Below are 24,693 nucleotides of genomic sequence, written 5' to 3'. Positions count from 1 at the left end.
CTTTCCTATTGAAAGTTTAGAGCTCCAATACCCTCAATTCTACAGGCAGAATTAGGATGGACTTAGAGGGTCCTAAACGTGACCGATTCACTAAGGCGGGGGGCTACAGCTTGCAGCAACGTGCTCGGCAACTTAATCCTACGCTAAAAGAGGGCAGAGATCGAAAAAGCATGGAATACAAACTCTCCAGACATCCCTAGTTACTTTCAAGGTGGATTGTGTATTTTAAGGCTGATGGGAACGTCTGTTTTGTGGAGCAAAAAGAAGAGAAGGTAAGTGTTTGTCCTTGTATTCACCAGTTCGTAGAGAAACAATGAAAGAACAAAGAGAACCACTTTTCCATCTGAACATTTTCTGTCTCTCCCTCCGTTTCAAGCCAAAAATCTTGCAAGGGGATTCTCTTTACTCTACCTTAAGTAGTTGTTGCTAGGCTTGTTGAACTGAGAATGAGAAAAAAGTTGAGCGGCATTGTAAATAAAGACTAAATAATAATAACGAAGGCTTACTGTGGTGACTCTCCACAGCGCCGGTGGCAGCAACTTACAGAAGTTGCTAGATGCGTGAAGGCAAAGCCCAAGAAATAATCTTTACATTCCAGATTTCAAACTCAGGCATGGAAATCACCTTTCTTGTTGTCTGAAAGGCTTTCTGAGCACAAAGTGTGTAGATACTGTCTATGGGAAGAGACCGCTGTACTAGTTAGGTCGAAAAAAGTGTTACTGTTGCTATCTGGAAAATAATTTTTAAAAAGGAAAAGGGATTCAAGTCCTGACGCTACTCTTTTTTTCTGATAGAGGAAATGGCAGCGGTGGCTGGGCAAGGAGAGGAAGTCGTATTTAAATGTATTTGCTTTTGGGGTACGGTGGTTAATGGCAAGTCTGCTTTTGCGGATCTGTGTGGCTGAATGAGTAAGTGACCGAGTGCCGTCGGCATTATATAAATGGATCGGTGTGCGTGTGTGTGTGTGTGTGTGTGAGCCCCCAAAACGGGCCAGCACGTGAAACACATTTTTTACTGCCCCCCAAGCGACGACCACCCCCTCCCCCAAACCCGTATATTACCTGCCCAGTTACAGTGTGACACATGTTTATGTTTATAGTCCTGGTTTGTAGTAGTGTCAAGAGCCGCAGCGAGAGGAGAAGGAGGAGAGAGGAGAGGGAGGAGTAAATGCAACCACCCCCACTTGTTGTTAAAGCAAATTTACTGCGTTATTGCAAGCCAGTACGGGGGGCTGGGAAGTGAGTTGAGAGGAAGGGTAGATAAAGTTGGGTTGTGTGTTGGTGGTGGCAGGGGGGTGGGGTTAGGAAATCTGGGATGGAGCTACTCTCTCCACCGGCCCAGGAAAAGCAGCTCGGTCAATGGGGGAGCATGCTGGCGCGGTCGAAAACAAAAAGGTTCCTCCTGCTCGCTGTGCTCACGTAGTGTGTGTGGGGGGGGCGGTTCTGCACGCGGGGCTCCAGGGCCCTGACCTCTGACCCCGGCTCCTCTCCGCGCTCTCCCGGTGCGGCGCGGCCACTTTTTACCCAGGATCCTCCGCGCGGGCCGTGCTCGTGCCGAGCTCGAGTCCTTCTTAATCCTCCAGCCCAGTATTTCCATACCCGCCCCCCCCGCCGCCAGCCCCGGGGGAGGATTTTCCGGCAGGGAACCCCCCGCCCCACCCCCACCTCGAAAGCCCGGGCTCTTGCGGCCGTGGTGAGGCCGGTGAAGCCGGGAGTACAGGCTTCCCTGCCAGCCCGGCCTGCGGGGGAGGGGCAAGGGGGAGGGGGCCGGCGGCCCAGCCCCGTGGCCCGGCGGAGGCCTGGACCTGTTGACTGCTATTGGTCCGCCTCGTCCCGCGCCCTCTCCCTGCCCGCCGCGGCCCCAGTCCCAGCGCGGAAAGCGAGGGAGGAAAGGAGGATGGCTGTTCTCTCGCCCCCTCCCTCCAACTTTATTTTTTTCTGAGGGATAGAGAAGGCAAAGTAGTCTCCGCTGCCCCATCCTTGCTCATCAAGTCGTGCGCAGGCCCACCGCCCTCCTGGCCCCGCTATTTTAAATCTCTCTTCCCCAGACTTGCTTTTCCGCTCGCAGCCGGAGGGCCCTAGACGCCCCGGTGGCGCAACACCCCCAGCCTGGCTGGGCTGCGTCCCCAGCGAATTGCGTTGCTTTTCTTCCCTAGAAGCTCCCTCGTCCACCTTCCACTTTTTCCTCGTCCCAGGAGGCGGAAGATGAAACCTCTGATTTGCTGCCTGCTGCCGGACACATTCTCTGCGCTCTCGTCAAAATGCATTTGATGGAGAGAAAAATAACAGTACTTGAATAAAAAGAGAGGAGAGAGTTCTCATGGCAGTTTAGAGGACGTGGCGTTAAATTAAAAATACGATATGTATTTAAAGTTAAAGGTTTTATTGGATTTGCTATATTTAGTTATAGATTTGGGGTTTCCTGAGGAATATTTTCCGGTAGGAAATGGCAAATTAAAATTAAGGTTGAAGTAAGACATTTCCACCACTTCCGAAAATAAAGGGGAAATTGAAAAAATATATGAACGAAATAGCGGGAAGAAGGCTGCAGCGGAAGCTGGAATAGCGGAAGGCAGCGCCTGGGTGCCGGAGTCCGAGGAAAGAGGCGGCCTGGGAGGGGAAGGAGGCGGCGGGCCGGGCCACGGGCCGCGGCGCTCGGGGGCCGGACGCAGCCGGCAGGGCGAGCGCAGAAACGCGGGCGGGGAGGGCGCGGGGGGCGGGGGCCGGGCGCGCGGCCCGCGCCGCCGAGGAAGCGGGAGCCGGGCTCCCCTCGCTGGGTCGCCCCCATTGTTCGGCCCGCGCGCGGCTGTTCGCCCGGCGCGCCCTTCCCGAAGGAGGGGTCCTGTGGCCCAACCTGACCCCCACCCCTGCCTCCCCGAACTGCAAGGACCGGGCCTGGCCGGGTCGGGGCGACGAGTCTTAACAGACTCCGCCAGCGTGAGGGTCTCAACTCCAGAGGTCTTGGAGAGGAGGCTCTCCAGTGTGCCGCTAAATTGGCGGAAGCTGGGCAAGCCTGCAACTCACACATTAAAGAGGGAAAACAGCCTACTTATGCTTATAAAGTGCTAACTAGATGGAGACAAATGTGGGCTTCCTTTTTTCTGGATCCGAAGAGTTAGAGCAGATTCGACCATGTTGTAAATGTCTTTAAATGTATGAATTCGGGGTTCAAAGGAGTTCGGAAAAGCACGTTTCGCAGTTCGCAGCCTCTATTTGTTATTATTCAGCTCTTTGTTGTGTGTAGAAATCTAATTTTAAAAGGACTTAGTTACCCCTAACAAAAACAGGCTTGGTTTCTTAACATGAAATGCATTTTCAAAGTAACAGTGAAAATTCAAAAGGGAAAAACGTATCATTTGCTTTTAAACTCTGTTTTGGAAACAAATAATTGCAACCCATATACGAAATTCTCTTTTTTCCTTTGTGAGGCATGTGGAAAAAATATTTCTGGTAAACGTCACAATTTAAAAAAATGAAGATTTCCAACAAGTGCTCGCGGGTCTTGAAGACATGACCAAAGTCATCATGCATGAAAACTCATGAAGAAATAATTTCAGTCCTTTGGCCCAAACCTTACTAGGGCAAGGGAGTAATTTACACTTAGATTTATAATAGACTTTGCGGAAATTCCATCTAAAATACCCATTACAAGTCTGTGTATGCAGCACTGTTTCCCAAGGTGGATTTTTAAAAACCAATTAGAATTGATCTCTAATGGAATATTATATTTACACGTCATCATGAAAACATAATTTGACAAGAGTTTTGAATTACAAGAAAGAAGTTAACAGATGATGTTCATAAACAGCGTCTGTTTGCAGAGAACCCTTAAGAGTTAGTTAAAGGTAGTGGTGGTTGTGATTTTGCATTTGAAATGCTATAGAAGAGGTTTGCATTTTAATACTTTCATTTTGCGGATCTTCTTCCTAAACTTGTATTTCCTCATGGAAATCATTCAGTTATTTTGAGGTATAAAGAGAAATTCTAATATAAGAAATCATTTGAAATCTAACTATGGAAAGGTTTGAACAGAAAAAAATTGGTGTGGAAAATTAAGTATTCTCAATCTGTTCATTTCTTAAACACTCATCCTCCCATAGTCCCCCCTCCCTAACTACTTGGATTCAATTTACATTTTTTATTTTTAAATCTTTGAATATTTAGAATAGCTTTATAAGTTTATTTGCTATGTAGTTGATTGTAGAAGGTGTATCTTTTTACATCTTTCAGTGTTTCAGGCATTTTTATTTTTTTGGTTTCATTTAAAATTAAACAAAATGTTACAAGTCATGATACACTTCTGAGAAAAACAACAAATGGGTGGAAAAATAGACATGAATGGGGTTGGGGATGGAGAGGGACATATATAGTATTTCTGGTCAATGTTTGAAATAACCTTTAATTTTATGTCATTATATTTTCTACTTCTGATTGCATCAACGATCACTGCTTTTTTAAATTGGGATAAAAGTGTCACCATATAAAAATTACATACATTCTAGGTCTTAAGCGCCATAGTAAAGTAAGACTGACAAAAAGCGATTGGGGGTTTGTGTCTTTAATTCACCAGGAATGTTAAGCTTCATAAGATTTACCCTGTGGGTCCAATAAGTCCTTGACACTGTTACTGTACAATTTCAAGAGGTAAATATACACATTATAGTTTTAAAAAATCTAGGATGTACTAGGCAAACTGTTTATTAATTGAAGGAATACAAAATGAATTTGTCAACCTCATTCTTTCTGGGACACAATGCAGTTAATTAACATATTCTTGGGCTTGTTTCTGGATTTGGTAAGCAGTGGCCCCTTTCAGAGGGGAAAACATTTAAATCTTAAAAAGTGATTTTTTTTTTTTTTTTGGTCCAAATAGTATTTAGCAATTTAGTTTAATAGTTTCTCCTCCCCCCACCCTCCTCCTCCTCCTGTTCCTCCTCCTCCTCCTCCTTCCTTTCTCCTCTTCCTCCTCCTTTTTCTTTTCTTTCCTTTTTTTTTTTGGTGCAAGATATGTTTCATTTACTTTCAAGGTTCTCTTTCATTTCAAATCTGATTTTCCTCTTTTCTGTGTCCAGAATCTTTTCACTTAGATAACCTTATTGTATCCTATAAACAGATACCCACATATGTCACTTTAATCATAACAGGAATGACTTCAGTGTCAGTAAAAAAAAAAAGAAAAGGAACTTGGAGCTTACACTCTACTCTTACATTATAAATACAAGTGTATTGTTGCATCATGAAAAAAAAACAATAGTCCAACTCTGAAATGTTATTGAGTTTTATATAATGCTTAGACCATCTAAAGGCATCTTTTAGATAATATTTTTCTGCTGGTAATTACATGATGTTTTGCCCAAAAATGTCAACAAAGTCAATATATATCAATTTTATAGCAACGGAGTAGCTCTGAAGCCAAACACAAGACTAACCAAACCAAATCCTTTAAACTAAAATTAGGCTATGAGTCTTAAAAAGTTTTAAAATTTAGAGTACACACAATTTAAATTTCAAAATTACCTAACTAAACTTTTCAACAATTAAGGGTATATGATAATAGTATTAGTCATGATTTATTCTAAGTTAGAGTTTGTTTTTAAGACAATAATGACATTTACATGAAAAGGTGGGTAGCATTTGAGGGCCATTTAAATACAGACAGTTCTAAACAACCTGGTAAATAAAAACTTCACCTATATTAATTTCAACTACTGAAAATATTTAAAGAAACCTATTTATCTGAAAATTTCTGTTAATCATTACTTAGAAAATTTTGTTCAGTTTTACATATAAAATAAAGTCTTGCTTTACTTTGAAGAATAAAGCTCAATCTTCAATAAGCTTTTAAACACCAGTATTGTACATCAATGAATATTTGTTATGGGCCTACTGTGTGTAAGATACTTGCTAGGTGGTATGGTGAGTAAAGATATGACCTAGTAAGATGAACACATCTTTATTGAATGGAATTTCCCAAAAGCCATCAACAAAATAGCAATTGAAAACAATGGAAATGAATACCTTTTAATGAAATTTCTATTAATACTCCATAATATAGGTGTCATGTGTAGGTTTGTATCCTTAAAGACACAGTATTCACGTATGGTGAGACAAATAACAAAAGTAGTTGAAGAAATACCTCAATATTTTAGTCATACAAGTATAAATATATGGCTGATAATAAACTTTTCACATAAAAAGTAAGAAACTTTGGGTACCCAATAAGCAAAACAAAATTTTATTCAGAGATTTCTTTATGTGAAAGAGGACATATCTGAAAGTTTGTACAGATAAAAAATTGCCTTTTTGCATTTTTCATCTAATTTATTTAGAAATAAGATAATTTCTGATGAGGTTTAGTAGATGAATGAATTCTAATAATTGCTATTTATTTATTTAAAACCTTAGTATCAGAGCCAATATGGAATTTTAAACATGTTGTGTAAGTCAAGAACCTGAGTTAAGGAAAATTCATCTAATCTTAACATTATAGAAATATACCTCAATGGATATATATACTAAATATAATATGCACAAACAGAAGGCAAGTAAAACTTTAATTTAAAAAATAAATATAAGCAATACTAACTTCTGAGCCAAATTTGGGTTAAATATTTCATAGTATCTAATTTATGTAAGAAATTAAGGAAAAGCAAATCCAAAAATTTGGTGCATAGGTTTATATATAAAAATTATAAGATATATACCCTTGGGGGGGGGGATATAGTTTCCCATTATAGTAGGGTTAGAGGTTTACATCATAAAATACTTTGAGTTTTTTTGTGGTTTACTTCATATAAGTAGAGAAATAGATGATTCAGTCCAGTACTGAGTTAGCTGCTGTTACTTGAAGAATATTGGAGACAACAGGCTTTTGTTTTATTCTACAGGTATTAGATACACTTTTTCAAAATATATTTTGAAGATGTAGAATCAGATTTAAAGGGTAACATTAGTTTAAGATGGAAACTGTCCTTTTCTACGAAGTTATTATATAAATCCCATGGACTATTTAAAAAAAATACCAGGTATTTTAAAAAACTTACTTAAACTTCAACAATTGTGGCAATTTAATTATAAAATTTTAAATCCATTCTGAGGTATGAGAATTAACATACTTAGCCACTTGTCATAATATATGTATGTGCATGTATATCACACAAAGGATAAATATAACGCTCACTGCTCTATTTCCTGTATCCAAAAGAGTCTCTGGTTCACAGTAAATGTTCAATAAATGTTTATTGAATAAATATATAATTAACTGTATATCTGAACTATTTTATAATATTTGTTTTTCTTTCTTTTCACTAAATATTTTATAGAACTATATTATTACACTTCTGATATATAACATGAGAAAAGGTCTATATCTGGTACATGAATTAAAATTAGAATAACCCCATTTATACCCAGTATAATTTTTATTTTTTATAACTCAACATTTAATATGTTAAATGTCAGTTTTAAGTAATTTGGCTTATTTTGTCAACATTTATTTGCACATCTTTGATAAAATTTCTACATCAGATGCTATTATTTATATATAGGCCTGTTCCTATGAAATAGTGTATTTTCTCTCTTTTTCTAAATTTCAAACTCTTACAGATGATTTTGTTTTGATTTGGAAATAGCAAGTGTTTACCTACATTTCTTTTATTATGTGTTACAGAATAGGGTAAAGTACCTATTCTTCTTTACATATAAATTAATTCTATCACAAGAACTAAGCTCTAATGCACCAAAATTAGAATTAATAAATATTTAAATAATTTAGTGCATTAAGATTTGACTGCAGTGTTTGAGAAGGGAAGTTTCACATTGATTTTAACTCAGAGTTACTCTTCATTAGGAGTCAGAACCTGAGCAGGAATTGGATGTAAAACTGGTAATCCCTTGTAAAAGGGTAAAGATAAAATGCACAGTTAAGATACGTATCACAATAGTTTTGTTTGAAGGCAGTTTTAGTTTTATAAATATCAATGACATTTTAAGAACATAATTATTATATGTTCAGATATTTATTAATTGTTGCCATGGGCCCCAAAAGAATTTGCATTTCATAAGTATGTAATCTTGTAGTCACATTTTCTAACTGCACTATTAGAGCTAAAATTGAATTCTCATTTTTTTCATGTCTCTTTAGTGTACATATTTTCCTTATCTTAAACTTTTAGATTTTAATTACTGTAAGTTCCTCACTTGGTTTTAGAATTTTGAATGAATTTGATAATATATGCTTACATGGCATTATATCTATTATTCTTAAATAGATTTCTAGCAATTAATTTTAAATCATGCTACCATTTTTTTTCTTCATGAGAACATTTGGAATGCTTTTAAAGCTTAAACCATTATTTTTTGGTGGCTGTCCAGGAGAACTTGATTTCCTTCATCCTTTAGCATTGTGTAACTGCCTTTTCCAGATCTTTACTTTATATAGCTAATTCCTGATAAACAATCATTTTGTATCTGCAAGGTACTAACTAAAGCCATGAATTTACCTGGTTTATGCTTGTCATTTAAACAAAGTATCTACATCCCTATTTCATGTTAAACTTTTACAATTAGACATCTTTGCCTAAAAATCAATATTGGGCTTCCAAAGATACATAGGGACTAGGGCAACAGTGCAAGATTTTACAGCTGGAAACTGCTCAGTATCCAGCTAATTAATCTATTCAGACAGGCCTAATCCATTTTCTATTTGTATATAAGTGGTGAGCCCCCATCTTTCTACCACTTAAACGAACTTAAAATAATAATAATAATAAAAAGAAGTGATCTTAAATTTTCAATAGTTAAATTTGGACTACAGAGCCAGATCACAGAAATACTCAATCAAAATTGGACTCCAGTTTCATGGTGTTAATTATCACTTGGTGACTGACTAGAACTTGGGTTCCTTAATCTTTTAGTATCATATAACTAACTGCATTTTTCCAGATCATCAAACTATATTGATAATTCCTGATTAACAAGTATTTGTACTCGTACACAGCAAGCTGAGGGTGCCTTGGTGTTCCCTCTCCGAATATAACCCTAACTAGGCTTTTGACCTTTAGTCTGTAATGCACTTCCATTTGTCACTGGGGCCAATGTGGTATGTAAATGGGCGGCAGATCTGGTGGCACTTCCACTGGCTGAACTTTGGGTCGAGTCCAGGATGGGGATTTAATGGGTGGAGAGGCTGCGGCAGTACAGTGAAATTAGTACGGCCAACTACAGGAAGCCAGGCTTCACTGCACCCTTCATTGGAAGCTGGCATACTTGCTCAAGATTAGCTAGTCAAAGGCCAGTTCTGGAGAAAAAGGCCGGCAGGTAGAACCTCAGTGCACGGAGATGCCCCAGGGAATCCCCTCAGGCTACCCTGACAAGACGCCCTCCCTCCCAGCTCTCAGCATCCTCCTCCCCTCCCCCTGAGGCCTCTTCAAGGCGTGCACACGCTGCCCTCGAGACCCGCGCTGCAGAAGACAGCCCCAACGTCCCCGCCCCCGCGTGCGCGCCCCCGCGCCCTCGCGTTGGCTCGTTCTGGCCTCGGCGCGCCTCCGGCTCCAGCCGCCCCTAACCTCCAGCACACCTCGGCGGCAGCGAGCGGCGCCCAGGAGGGGAAGGCGCCGGGAGGTAGGCGCTGCCGGCCGTACGCGGCGACGCGCACGCAGGCCTCGCCTCTCCCGGGCCTTCTCCCTCACGCCGGCCGCGGGGCGGGCGCGCACGCCGAGTGACGCTCGGAGGAGGAAGCACAGTCCCGGTTCCCCTCCCTCGCCGCCCCTGGCCCAGCGGGAGCCCCCCAGTGCGCCTGTGCGGAGGCCTACTTGATTATGTGTGCCCTCTCCGGGCTCCAGCGTTAGCCGCCGGGTGGAGGTGGGGAGGGAAGAAGACGAGGAGGAGGAGGCGGAGGAGGCGGAGGAGGCGGTGGAGGGGAGGTGGGGGGAGTCAGCAAGGACATGGCTCCTGACTCCTGTGCGGAACGTGAGTGACTGAGCGGCAAAGCCCGAGTGAGCGAGCGGCGGGCGGGGCGCCGGGAGGGAGCGGGAGCGCGGGTGGCTGGCTGAGCGGGGGGGAAGCATTAACTGGCTTGTAAGTGTTTTTTAATGGTCCCCCCAACTCCCTCTTAGATGGTCTCTAGCGACCGGCCCGTGTCACTGGAGGACGAGGTCTCCCATAGTATGAAGGAGATGATTGGAGGCTGTTGCGTTTGCTCAGACGAGAGAGGCTGGGCCGAGAACCCGCTGGTTTATTGCGACGGGCACGGCTGCAGCGTCGCGGTGCATCAAGGTAAACACCCAACCGCCCGCCCGGCCGAACCCGGCCTGCTCCCAACCGTCACCGCTTCCCCCACCTAGGCAGCAACTGCCAGTTCCCTCCCGCCCCTCCCCCCGCCCCGCCCCGTTCCGCGGCCCGGGATTGACTCCGAGGGTCCGCGGCTGGGAGCAGGGGGTGTGGGCTGTGCATGTGGGAGAAAGTGCGTGTGGCCTGGACTGTCATGTGATTCGGTGCTCACTCTCTCAAGTGTCATTTGGCAGCTGCCTGCGCTCCGAGCCGTGGGTCTTGAGACATTCCGAGGCCGCGGTTGGAGGACAGGGGGTGCGGGGGGGCTGGGCTTGCGCCCCTCGGTTGCGTTACTGTGACTGTGGGTTTGGGCACGTGTAGACTCCTCCCCCTTCATGCCCGCTCCCGTCTGCCGCAGTGTGTCTGGGGACTTCCTGTGGCATGGAATCAGCCTTGGAACGCCACGCGCAGCTCTGGGGCGTGGGGGAGGGGGGAACGGGATTGCCTTGCCGCTTTAGATTATCGAGGGGAGGTGCCGGCTGCTGCACCCCAAGCTCTCTGGCGGAGACTCTGCTGCTTCGGACTCGGAGCTTCCTGCGGAGAAGAAGGCGGAAGGTCGCCGCAGTTGTGCTTCTGCAGGAGTGGCTTGGCTGAACTGGATTGGGCTGCTGCTGGATGAGGCTGTTCAGTGGCCTCATCAGGCTACTTCCTCAGCTTAAGTGCCTGAAGAGAAGAGGTGGTGGTGCCACCAGTGATTTGGGGAACATCTTAGTTTATTTCTGGGTGTTTCACTTGGTGAGTTTGATATACAAAAAGCCGAGGAGACTAATAAGACAGTTTTCTGGACATTGACATTTCATGTGGTAAGGGCTTGATGCTGAAACAACCTAGATAATTTTTGGGGTGGTTCTTGTACTCTCCTTGTTATTCTCTAACCCGCCCCATTCCCATTTATGAATCTGACATTGAGTGATGAACGTATAGGGATAAAGAGCGTTTTTAGAATGGATCTCAGAACTAGGAAGGGAGACTTGGGAGGTAGTGAATTAACCCGAGAATGCAGTTATTTCCATTTTCTTGTAGAGAAGAGCAAAGGTGGCACAGCTTCTTTTTTAAAGGAGTAAAAAAATGTGTCAGAAGTAGATACTGATGTTAAGGTCTTAGAAAACGGTATACAGTATTTGCGTTCCAGTGTTCATTGGCACTTGTGGAGGTATTTCTTCTGAATTGGATGATAAGTGATCAGGTTTTGATAAGTAATCTCATCTCATCGTTTAAGTCTTAAATTTTTTTGAAGTTAAATTTTCTTCTCTCCAAGTATTTCTGAATTAAAATATGTTTTTGGACACTTGTGCAGTGGTGTTTCTTGGCCAATAGGACATTTTTACTCTGACACGTTTACAATACATATATATTTTTTAATATTTTTTTTCTCCGTTATGGATTTTAGAGTGAGAGGAAGGGAGAGGGAGCGAGAGAGTGAAACATCGATGAGAGAGATAATCGATTGGCTGCCTCCTGCATGTCTGTTATTGGGGATTTGGCCCACAACCTGGGCATGTGCCCTGACTGGGAATTGAATCGGTGACCTCTTGGTGCATGGGTCGATCCTCAGCCACTGGACAGAGCCACACTGGCTGGGCTATAATATTTTTAAAAAATATTTTTTATTTGTCCTGGCCGGTTTTGCTCAGCGGTTAGAGCGTCAGCCCATAGACCAAAGAGTCCTGGTTCAGTTCTGGCCAAGGGCATGTACCTGGGTTGTGGTTCCTCCCCAGCTCCTTTTGGGGTCGTGCAGGTGGCAACCAATCCATGTGTCTCTCACATTGAAGTTTCTCTCTCTCCCTCCCACTCTGTCTGAAGATAAATGTATAAATATCCTTGGGTGAGGATTTAAAAAAAAAAATGTGTTTTTTTTTTTAGAGAGAGAGAGAGAAACATCCATGAGAGAGAACATTGATTGACCACCTCCTGCATGCCTGCCCCCCGGGGATTGGGCCCACAACTAGGGCATGTGACTGGGAATCAAACTGGTGGCCTCTTGGTGCGTGAGTCTACGCTCAACCACTGAGCCATACCAGCTGCGCAGAAACATGTACTTTTTAAAAATAACAGTTTTATTGAGATGTGATTCACATATTATACAATTCACCCATTTAAAGTGTACAATTCAAGGGTTTTTGGTATATTCAGAGTTTTGCATCTATTACCATAATCAATTTTAGAACATTTCACCACCCTAACAAGAAACCTTGCACTCCTTATTTGTACTCAACTCTTCAGGCAACCACTAATTTATTTTCTATCTCTATAGATTTGCCTATTCTGGAAGCATTTCGTTTTTATAGTTCATTTTCTTTTCTGTAATACCTGTTGCTCATTTTGAAAGGTGATTTGGATTATTTTTATTAGGCTTTTCTAAAATGCTTGCTATTTATTTAAAAAAAATTTTTTTTCTTTATTGATTTTTAGAGAGAAAGAGAGTGAGGGAGAGGGAGAGGGAGAGAGAGTCGGAAACATTGATAAGCAAGAACATTGACCGGCTGCCTCCTGCATGCCCCCCCACTGGGGATTTGGCCCACAACCTGGGCACATGCCCTGACCAGGAATCAAACCGGCGACATCTTGGTGCATGGGTGAATGCTTAACTACTGATCCACACTGGTCAGGCTAAAATGCTTGCTATTTAAACTGCAGATTATAGGAATGAATGAATGAATTTCTGACTTAGTCTATATAAAAAATCTAATCATGTATTAAATTTTTCTTAATATTCTTCCCATCATAAAGGGATAAGTAATTAAAATTCCAATGTTTATGCTTAAATGAAATAACAAGATTGGCATTTTAACGTCTTTATTATGTCATACAATTTCAGTAGTGCAGTATACGTGTTAAGTACAAATATAAAATGTTTTAATTCTCTACAAAGCAGGAGGTTTACATGAGTAGTTTGAGAAGTAATTAGTTTAATAGGGCTTTGGAAGGGTATTTGATTTTCCATAATTCTTTAATCTTAACATAATTTAAAATATTTTATTTCCCAACAGCTTGCTATGGCATTGTTCAAGTACCCACTGGACCATGGTTTTGCAGGAAATGTGAATCTCAGGAGAGAGCAGCCAGAGTGGTAAGGACTGTTTATCAAAAACATTAAAATACTTTACTGAGTAGCTTAGGGTGCTACATATTCATGTTTCAGTTTGAAGGGTTTTTAGTCTTTTGTTCAAATACTGAATTTGGGCCAAACATTGACTTATAGTTTTAAACCAATTTTATTAAATCTGAAAAAGAAATTGAACAACCTAAGTGTATGTTCATGGATACTTTGAGCAGATAAAATATAAAGTTGTATTTGGGCTTATTAACCTTGCCTATTGGTTTAAAGGTTAAATTGGCTAATCATGGTTACAATATAATGACAGTAGGACATAAGGAAATTGTACTGATAATTATGCCAAGTTCTGTTTAGTGAATAAAAAAGACACAAGAATTTAGTGAGTCATATTTTTTTTGCTACATGTGCAAAGGTATAATTTAACTTTGAATGCTCAATATTTTCAGACATCCAGTCCCTTTGACAAAGCAACATAAAGATCTTTTTTTTTTTTACTTAGCTGGCTACTTTCTTTCTGAACACTTTTGTAAACATCTCCTGTAAGAATGAGGGAGATAGGTTTATTATTTATGGCCAAAAGCATTTTTCCAGTTGAACTTCTGGATCTATTAGGGAGGAATAGATTTAATCTTCATTAATCATATAAAAGCATTACCATCTGTAATGTTATAGTTCCTTTTAGTGTTGACGAGAGAATTTGACAGAAGGTAGAAAAAACATTTCAGCTTGTCTACATGATAGTAAAAATGGAAACTTTTATTTTTGTTTGGGCAAATGACTGAGTAGCCTATCTAGGATTGTGAAATTCAGAGTAATATTCTGATGATATATTTTGTTTTGAGTGTGAAATGCACTGCAGCAGAATTATAGCTATTGTTCTAATGTTACCATAATGGGAATTAACAAATGGAGGATGAAACCAATCTTAAAAATTTAAAAATTTGATCAGTGAGCATACATCTACTCTTCTTTTTTTTTTTTTCCTTTTTGTAGCATGTTATGATTTGGGGTTGATGAGTCACCAAGCAAAGGAAGTTAAGTTTTAATTTATTAGTAAACACTGACAGTTAAAGTGAGGCTCTTCCAAAGATGTCACAGTAGATTCAGGGTCAGAGAAAGATTAGGAAGTAGGAAAGGTGGATATCAATAGGATGAAGACGTTGTGAATGGGAGTGGTAAAATGCCAACATTATTTGCCTCAGTTACCATTTGTTGCCTGTTTTTATTCCTTTATTCTCTTTGAGGGCATGGTCAAGATATTAAGGTAAATAAGACAGCTGTCATAAAAAGGAGCCATGGCCAGTGGTCAGCCCATACACTGGAGGGGGATCATGGGTTTGATTCTAGGTCAAGGGCATGTACCTGGGTTGCAGGTTCCATAGACCCTGGTCCAGCTCATTCGCATGCAGAACACAACCAATTGATCACACCCCTGCCCACCACCGTCCCACTCTTTCTAAAACTCAACTGAAAAAATAGCCTCAGGTGAGGATTAATAACAAAAAAAGGGGTGTAATTTTTTTTTTTAATTTTATTTATTATTTAAAAAAATTTTTTTTATCTTTATTGTTGACTGTATTACAGATGTTCCTCATTTTTCCCCCATTGACCCTCTCCTCCCCACTACCGTCCCCATCCTGCCTTTCCCCCCACTGTTGTCTGTGTCCATTGGTTATTCATATTGCATATAAGTTCTTTGGTTTATTTCTTTCCACCCCCCAACCCCTTTCGCTTTGAGGTTTGTCAGTCTAGCAATGAATTTGTACTTCTTAATCTCTTCACCTTTTATACCCATTCCCCCAACCCCTCTCCCATCTGACAATGAACAGAACGTTCTCTATATCTATGAGAATGTTTCTGTTCGGCTTGTTCATTTTCTTTGTAGATTCAATGGTCAATAGATACATATTCATTGCCATTTTGTTTGTTCATATTTTTTATCTTTTTCTTCAGGAAGACCCTTCAACATTTCATATAATAATGGCTTGGTGGTGATGAACTCCTTTAGCTTTTCCTTGACTGGGAAACTCTTTATATGGCCATCGATTCTAAATGACAGCTTTGCAGGATAGAGTAATCTTGGTTGTAGGTTCTTGTGTTTCATCACTCTGAATATTTCTTGCCACTCCCTTCTGGCCTGCAAAGTTTTTTTGAGAAATCAGTTGACAGTCTTATGGGAACTCCCTTGTAGGTAACTAACTGCTTTTCTCTTGCTGCTTTTAAGATTCTCTCTTTGTCCTGAACCTTTTGCATTTTGATGATGATGTGTCTTGGTGTGGGCCTCTTGGGGTTCATCTTGTTTGGAACTCTTCTGTGCTTCCTGGACTTGTATGTCTGTTTCCTTCACTAAGTTAGGGAAGTTTTTCTGCCATTATTGTTTCAAAGGATTTTGATTTCTTGTTCTCTCTCTTCTCCTTCTGGTACCTCAAGATGGCACACTGGAAGTTGTCCCAGAGGCTCCTTACACTATCCTCATTTTTTTGGATTCTTTTTTTTTTTTTGCTGTTCTGATTGGGTGTTTTTTGCTTTCTTATATTCCAAATCGATGGTTTGCTTCTTGGATTTACCTACTCTACTCTTGATTCTCTGTAAATTATTCTTTATTTCAGTTAGTGCCTCCCTCATTTCTGACTGGTCCTTTTTTATGCTCTTGAGGCCCTCACTAAGTTCGCTGAGGTTCTCACTAAGTTCATTGAGCATCCTTATAAGCAGTATTTTGAACTCAGCATCTGTTAGGTTGCTTATCTCCATTTCGCTTAGTTCTTTTCCTGGAGTTTTGTTCTGTTCTTTCATTTGGGACCTGTTTCTTTGTCTCTTCATTTGGACTGCCTCCCTGTGCTTGTTTCTGTGTATTACTTAACAAGAGGTATGAGGCTAGCTGAAACCAGATGCTGCTCGTTTGAAAGAATTTAGGAAAACCTGAAGCAGGAACCCAGACAGGCCATTTCTATGGTTAAGCAAATGGCAACAGCTTGGGTGGTCCTGAAAGTTGGGTGGGGCGGGGCCTCAGGGAATCACCAGGGCGGGGCAGCCAGTGTGAGCCAGGTTGCTGGAGTCCCAGATATGGCTGTTGTCTGCCACCCTAAGGAAGGGCTCACCAAAGGAACAAAGGCCTCTGACTGTACATCTGTCCAGGAGAAAGCCCCCTCTCCAACCCTCGCTCCAATGCCAAACAGCTCAGTTCTTCCCTGTATGTCTCTGGCGCCCCTCAAACTGCCTCCCCTCCAAGCTGAAAGGGAGTGAGTTCGATAAGTCTGTGCACGGGACCTTTAAGAATTGCTGCCTGGGGCTCCAGCCGCCTCAGCTTCCCTGAGCCTCAGTTCCTGCTGGTTTTCCAGCCAGAAGTTATGGGGACTTCTATTCTGGGCACTGGAACCCTGAGCTGGGGCCTGGTGTGGAACCTGGACCCTTCAGTCCTCAGGGAAGACCTTCCTAGCCGAAGGTGTCCTCCTGATTTTTATCTGCCACACGTGGGTGTGGGACCAGCCCGTCCTCCTCCACCCCTCCTATCAGCCTTGATGTGGCTGCTGCTTTAATTCCGTAGTTGTAGGACTTCCATTCAGCGCGATTTCAGGCGGTTTTGAATGATAGTTGTTTTGTAGTTTAGTTGTAACTTTGATGTGGTTGTAGGAGGATGCGATATGGCATTTACCTATGCCACCATCTTGACCGGAAGTCCCTAATTTTTTTTTTTTTTTAATTGATTTTAGAGAGAAAGGAAGGGGAAGGGAGAGAGAGATAGAAACATCAATGAGCTAGAACATTGCCCAGCCGCCTTTTGTATGCCCCCACTGGGGATTGGGCCCACAACCTGGGCCTGTGCCCTGACTGGGAATCAAACTGGTGACCTCTTGGTGCATGGGTCGATGCTCAACCACTGAGCCACACCAGCTGGGCAAGGGTGTAACTTTTTTTTTTTTTTTTTTTTTTTATCCTCACCCGAGGACATTTTTCCATTCTTTGTACAGATAGAGTGGGAGGGAGAGAGAGGAAGAGACAGAGAGAGAGAAACATCGACGTGAAGGGACACATCGAGTGGCTGCCACCGCACGACCAACCAGGGCCGGGGACAAACTGCAACCGAAGTACGTGCCCTTAGCGGGAACCGAACCCGGGTCTCTCCGGACCGCAGGCCGACGCTCTAACCGCTGAGCCAAACCGGCCAGGGCAAGGGTGTAACTTTTTTGATCTTCAAAAAAGAATCTTTCTTTTTAATTTATTTTATTTATATTTATTTTTTAAAACTTGTCTTTATTGAATGTATTACACATGTCCCACTTTTTTTGCCCTGGCCGGTTTGGCTCAGCGGTTAGAGCGTCGACCTGCGGTCCTGAGAGACCCAGGTTCGGTTCCCGCTAAGGGGGCGCGTACCTCGGTTGCAGTTTGTCCCCGGCCCTGGTCGGTCGTGCGGTGGCAGCCACTCGATGTGATCCTTTCACATCGATGTTTCTCTCTCTCTCTCTGTTCCTCTCTCTCCCTCCCACTCTACCTGAACAAAAAAATGAGAAAATGTCCTTGAGAAAATGTCCTCGGTGAGGATAAAAAAAAAAAAAAAAGTCCCACTTTTTAATTGATTTTAGAGAAAGGGGATGGGGGGAGGGAGAGAAGGAAATGTTGATCTGTTGTTATTTATGCATTCATTGGTTGATTCTTATATGAACCTACAACCCATAACCTTGGTGTATCTGGATGATGCTCTAACAAACAGAGCAGACCTGGAGGACGTATTTTTTTTCAGCTTTATTTGATGGGATGTAGAGACAAGGAAAGTTTTATTTAAAAAATTTTTTTTCTTTATTGATTTTAGAGAGAGGAAGGGAGAGGGAGAGAGATAGAAACATTGGTTGGCCACCTTCTGCATGCCTCCCACTGGGGTTGGGCCCGCAACCTGGGCATGTGCCCTGACCGGGAATCAAACTGGGAATCTTCGTTCATGGGTTGATGCTCGACAACTGAGCCACAATGGCCAGGCACAATGAAAGATTTTAAAAAAGAGGCACAGTCTCTTCTAAATTCCTATAGTGTACAATTATAAAAGTTAGGGTTCTTTGTTTTTTTTTTTTTATTCTCACCCAAGGACATTTTTGCATTTATATTCAATAGAGTGGGAGGGAGAGAGGGTGGAAGAGAGAGAGAAACATTGATGTGAGAGAGACCCATGGAGTTGTTGCCATCCACATGACCCCAACCAGAGCAGGGACAAACTGCAACCGAGGTACATGCCCTTAGCGGGAACCAAACCCAGGACACTCTGGTCCACAGGCCAACGCTTTAATTGCTGAGCCAAACCAGCCAGGGCTAAAAGTTAGGGTCCTTTGTGAGAAACAAAAAACATAGGGCATTTTACTATAAGAATAAAGGAGCTAAGAACCAGAATACTATGGGAGTGTATTCATGACCTAGGAAGGAAATTGAATTAGTCTTGATCTTATTTCTGCTTTTCTCTCTGCTTCATTCTTTTCTTTCAGCAGATTTTCTCTGCTGCTTACTACAGCAATCAGTAGTTAATTTTTAGGCTGTATATTATGTCAGATACTATGCTAAATGTTCTATACCAATTGTCTCCTTTAATCATCCTGTCAAATCTGTAAGGTAGATATTCTATTACTCTCATTTTATGGATAAGGCAGCATGTTCTAAGAGTAATACAAATCTAGTGGGAGTCCGGGCTGTGAATAATCTTTCAACTAACATGTTATATGTTGCCTTCAATTGTGAAAGATGGCCATACTTCAGCTCCTAATATTTTCTACTTCCTATATCAAGAGACTAAATCTCAGTCTGAATCTCATGTTTCTTTGGGAATCCCCCCCCCCCCCAAAAAAAACTTGTGGCGTGGCTTGGGTGAGGTGTCTAGATAACCAGTTGGCCATAATTAGATAGTATGGTTGAGTTGTTCAGACACAAGATCTCTCTTTGTTTTGCAGTAGCTCACTTCTCAGAGAAAATGGAATTATGAGCTGGTGGTACCTTGACATATATTGAAGAGTAAAAATCTAGAACAATGAAATAGTATTTTCAGGCAAGTAGTTTGGTAGTATATTATATAGAATGGATTTGAAAGGGGAGATTAGAAACTGAAAGTCTTAGGATGCTATTAGTATAAAACTGAGAGTAGGAAGGGAGGGAGTGTTTTGAAGATGAAATGACAAAAATGGCTATTGTAAAGGAAAGGGAATAATAGTCAAAGAAGATCTTGGAAGTGTCAAGGTGTTGATTATTCTGGAATGGTGATACCATTAATAGAGTGATAGTAAGAGAAAGGGAGAGCAAAACTGAATAAGAAAATTTTTGTTTTGGGCATGTCGGTTTTGATGCTGCTAGGATTTTTCGTTGGAAGTACATGATTAAAATAATGGAGTCAAGTTAAAGTTGGAGCTACATAGAAAGGAGACTGAGAACCAAATGACATTTTTTTTTTTTTAGAGAAAAGGAAAAGTGAAGACTGGACTATGGTAAATACTCACAGGTGGGAGACTAAGAGAACAGGCCAGCAAGGATGGATAATGAACTTTCAGGAAGGGAGAGCCTACAGGTACAGTAGCAACACAGGCAATTGATTTTTCAGGAAAGAATAGTTGATAGTGACATTGCTGCCAAGGATGTTGGACTAACAAAAGTTCTTGAGACAGCAATTATAGTTCCCAGGTTTGGGCAGAATGCTAGTTATAGGACATTGAGGAGAGTAGAGATTGTAGGATTAGATTGAATTTTGAAAAAGTAAGAAAATAGGAAAATAAAAGTAGGATCGAAGGAAAGTTTGGTTGGTTTTTAAGGGAAGCTCTTTGTAGATAGGCATTTATTGTTCAGAGAAAGCACTTTAATTGCTTTATTAACCTCAAGTATGAATATGTATTCTTGCTGAAAAACTTTTATTAGACTTACACTATTCACTGATCATTATCATAGTGGTTAGAGGTTAAAATACTTATGACTAATTTTGTATTTTTTTAAAAATAAATTTTTTTTTTAAATTTTTTATTTATTTTTAGAGAGAGGAAGGGAGAGGGATAGATAGAAACATCTATTGACTGCCTCCTGCACAACCCCTACTGGGGATCTAGCCCACAACCCTGGCAGGTGCCCTGACTGGAAATCGAACCAACTGTCTCTTGAATGGTTGGTGCTCAGTCCACTGAGCCACACCAACTGGGCTACTTCTGTTCTGTATTTTTTTTTCAAAGAAGTTTATATTTAAAAAAATTTTTTTTTCTTTATTGATTTTAGGAGAGAAAGATAGAAACATTAATGAGAGACAGTATCAATTGGCCGCCTTTGTATGTCTCCCACTGGGGATTTGACCCACAACCTGGGCATGGCCCCTGACCGGGAATTGAACTGGTGACCTCTTGGTGCATGGGTCAATGCTCAACCACTGAGCCACACCAGCCAGGTGTTACTTTTGTATTTCATGTGTATTTGTCATTCTTAATTACCACAGGCTGAAGAGATTATAGATTTTATCTACTTACATAATTTCAGTGACATACAGACTGGACATTTTATATTTTAAAAATTCTACTTTGAAAACATGTTAAGAGTAGATTGTGCAAAAAAATAGAATGTCCAAAAGCCAATTAAGAATTTGCATTAATTAGCCCTGGCCGGTTTGGCTCAGCGGTTAGAGCGTCGGCCTGCGGTCCCAAGAGACCCGGGTTCGGTTCCCGCTGGGGGCATGTACCTCGGTTGCAGTTTGTCCCCGGCCCTGGTTGGTCGTGCGGGTGGCAGCCACTCGATGTGTCCCTTTCACATCGATGTTTCTCTCTCTCTTCCTCTCTCCCCCTCCCGCTCTACCTGAACAAAAAATGGAAAAATGTCCTCAGGTGAGGATAAAAAAAAAAGAATTTGCATTAATTAGACACTGCTTTTCTAATTTAATTAATTAACTTATTAATTAATTAATTTTATTCCTCACCCGAAGACACTTTTCCATTTTTTGTTCAGATAGTGTGGGAGGGAGAGAAAGAGAGAGAAACATCGATGTGAAAGGGACATATCAAGTGGTTGCCACCCACACGACCCAACCAGGGCCGGGGACAAACTGCAACCTAGGTACATGCCCTTAGCGGGAACTGAACCTGGGTGTCTCTGGACCGCAGGCTGATGATCTAACCTCTGAGAAAACCGGCCAGGGCTGCTTTTTAAATTTAAATGAAAGACTGTTCCTTTCTTATAGGAGGTGAGCTGTAATATTTCTATACTGCTCTGCTTTTTATTTATTTATTTAAAAAAATTTTTTTTTGTTTTTTTTTGTTTTTTTATTAATTTTTGTTATAGATGTTTCTCCTTTTTCCCCCACTGATTCCCCCATCCCCCTCCCTCCCTGCCCTTTCCCCAGTTTGTTGTCCATGTCCACTGTTCATGCATACATGCATATAAGTTCTGTGGTTTATCTCTCCCCCACCACCCCCCTCTTTAGGGGATTGTCAGTCTGTACCCCACTTCCGCGTCTCTGGGACTACCCCATTCCTCAGACTGTTATGTTCATTATATTCCACAAATAAGTGAGATCATATGAAACTTGTCTTTCTCTGTTTGGCTTGTTTCACTTAGGATGATACTTTTAAGGTCCCTCCATGTAGTCTCAAAGGATAAGAGATCTTTCTTTCTTACAGCTGCGTAGTACTCCATTGTGTATATGTACCACAGCTTTTTTATCCATTCGTCTACTGATGGGCACTTGGGCTGTTTCCAGATCTTAGCGATTGTAAATAGTGCTGCTACAAACATGGGGGTACATATATTCTTTCTGATTGGTGTTTTAGGCTTCTTAGGGTATATTTCTAGAAGTAGGATCACTGGATCAAATGGAAGTTCAATTTTTAATTTTTTGAGGTAACACCATAGTGTTTTCCATAGTGGCTGCACCACTCTGCATTTCCACCAGCAGTGCACTAGAGTCCCCTTTTCTCCACACCCACGTCAACACTTGTTGTTTAATGATTTGTTGATGGCGGCCATTCTGAAAGGTGTGAGGTGATACCTCATTGTTGTTTTAACGCTCTGCTTTTTATTGCAGTTCTTCCTGATTTCTTACATTGTTATGGAGAAACTGCTGGATGGAATCAAAGGCCAAGGTTTTAGGGATTGATCTAGGGCAACAGTTCTCAATCTGTGGGTCGCGACTCCTTTGGTGGTCGAACAACCCTTTCACAGGGGTCGCCTAAGATATAATGACAGTAGCAAAATTACAGTTATGAAGTAGCAACGAAAATAATTTTATGGTTGGGGGTCACAACATGAATTGTATTAAAGGATCGTGGCATTAGGAAGGTTGAGAACCATTGATCTAGGGCAATACTATTTTATTTATTTATTTAATTATTTAATTTATTTATTTACCTTAACCCAAGGATATGTTTTCCATTGATTTTTAGAGAGTGGAAAGGAGGGAGGGAGAGAGAGGGAGAGAAAGAGAGAAACATCAGTGTGAGAGAGACACATCAATTAGTTGCCTCCTGCACAACCCTGACCAGGACTGGGGGCTGAACTGCAACCGAGGTATGTGCCCTTGACCAGAATCGAACCCCTGATGCTTTGGTCCTCGGGCCGATGCTTGAACCACTGAGCCAGACCGGCTAGGGCCATAACTTTATATTAGTTTAAGGTGTACAACATAATGAAATATGTTGTACCAAAAGGACTATCACAATAAGTTAACATTGATCATTACCTCACATGGTTGTAAATATCTTTTCCTTTTGATGAGAACTTTTTTTTTTTTTTTTATCCTCAGCCGAGGTCAGGTAGAGTGGGAGGGAGAGAGAGAAACAGAGAGAGAGAGAAACATCGATGTGAAAGGGACACATCGAGTGGCTGCCACCCGCACAACCGACCAGGGCCGGGGACAAACTGCAACCAAGGTACGTGCCCTTAGCGGGAACCGAACCCGGGTCTCTCAGGACCGCAGGCCGACGCTCTAACCGCTGAACCAAACTGGCCAGGGCTTGATGAGAACTTTTAAGATTCCCACTCTGTTAGCAAACTTTCAAATATACAACCCAGTATTGTTAATTATAGTTATCATGCTGTACATTATATCCCTAGGACTTGACTTATAACTGAATGTTTTTACTATTTGACTACCATCACCCATTTCCCCCATCCTACCACCTACTATCTGGCAACCACCAGTTCTCTGCTTCTATGAGTTTGGTTTCTTTTTAAACATTTTTTTCTTTATTGATTTTAGATAGAGAGGAAGGGAGAGGGAGAGAGATATAGAAACATCAATGAGAGAGAACATCGATTGGCCGCCTCCTGCAAGCCCCGCACTGGGGATTGGGCCCACAACCTGGGCATGTATCCTGACCGGTTATTGAACCGGCAACCTCTTGGTGCATGGGTCCATGCTCAACCACTCAGCCACACCGGCCAGCGAGTTTGGTTTCTTTAGATTCTACAAATAAGTGAGATCATACAGCTTTTGTCTTTCTCTATTTGACTCGTTTCCCTTAGCATAATGCCTTAAAGGTCCATCTGTGTTGCAGCAAATGGCAGGATTTTCTCCTTTTTCATGGCCAAGATTTAATTGTATATCTGTACCACCATCTTTGTTTTAATACTTAAACTTAACATGTGTATATCCATAAACCCCATCTAGTATTATTTTGCAGGAATGGTGCCATACTGTATATGTGTTCTGTGACTTATAGGTACATTGATATATAACTGATCTAGTTCTTTCCTTTCATCTGCTTTTTTAGTATTCTGTCACAGAATATACCACAATTTAATTCCCTTACTGATTGTCATTTAGGTTTCCAGTTTTCACATCACAAGTAGTGCTGCAGTGAACACCCTTGTAAATACAGTGAAGCTTGGTATTGTAAAAATATAGTCTAAAAATCTGTATTAATAGGGAAGTTTAATTTGTTTACCTTTATAGTAATGACCGATACATTTGGGTTTATTTCTAAAATTCTGTTACCTGCCCTGGCTGGTTTGGCTCAGCGGTTAGAGCGTCGGCCTGTGGTGCAGAGAGACCCAGGTTTGGTTCCCACTAAGGGCATGTACCTTGGTTGCAGTTTGTCCCCGGCCCTGGTTGGGTCATGCGGGTGGCAGCCACTCGATGTGTCCCTTTCACATTGATGTTTCTCTCTCTCTCCCTCTCTCTCCTTCTCGCTCTATCTGAACAAAAAATGGAAAGATGTCCTCAGGTGAGGATAAAAAAAATAAATAAAATTTTGTTACCTATTTACCATACTTTTCAATTTTGTTACCTATTTACCATACTTTTCTCCCCCTCTTTCTTTTTTCCTTCAGTTGGAGTAAGTATTCTTCCTTTTTTTCCCCTCCCAAATAAGA

The 24,693-nt window shown here is 41.6% G+C and overlaps 1 protein-coding gene across 5 annotated transcripts in view; it reads left to right on the top strand.

Moving 5' to 3' along the window:
* The first annotated feature begins 9,638 nt into the window (after positions 1-9,638).
* MLLT10 (MLLT10 histone lysine methyltransferase DOT1L cofactor) overlaps positions 9,639-24,693 on the top strand; it is a 290,083-nt gene continuing 275,028 nt past the window's right edge. For 4 of the 5 annotated variants that reach the window (XM_036281756.1, XM_036281774.1, XM_036281739.1 and 1 more), the window contains exons 1-3: positions 9,707-9,968; positions 10,115-10,274; positions 13,319-13,398. In XM_036281756.1, the coding sequence (XP_036137649.1) occupies positions 10,115-10,274; positions 13,319-13,398 (240 nt within the window). In that variant the 5' untranslated portion in view covers positions 9,707-9,968. Of the gene's footprint in view, positions 9,995-10,114; positions 10,275-13,318; positions 13,399-24,693 lie in introns of all 5 variants that reach the window. The other variant, XM_036281730.1, reaches the window with a different exon arrangement.

This window comes from Molossus molossus, unplaced genomic scaffold (genome assembly GCF_014108415.1).
Source record: "Molossus molossus isolate mMolMol1 unplaced genomic scaffold, mMolMol1.p scaffold_m16_p_1, whole genome shotgun sequence".
NCBI lineage: Eukaryota > Metazoa > Chordata > Mammalia > Chiroptera > Molossidae > Molossus > Molossus molossus.
This window is presented reverse-complemented; position numbering and strand designations above follow the sequence as displayed.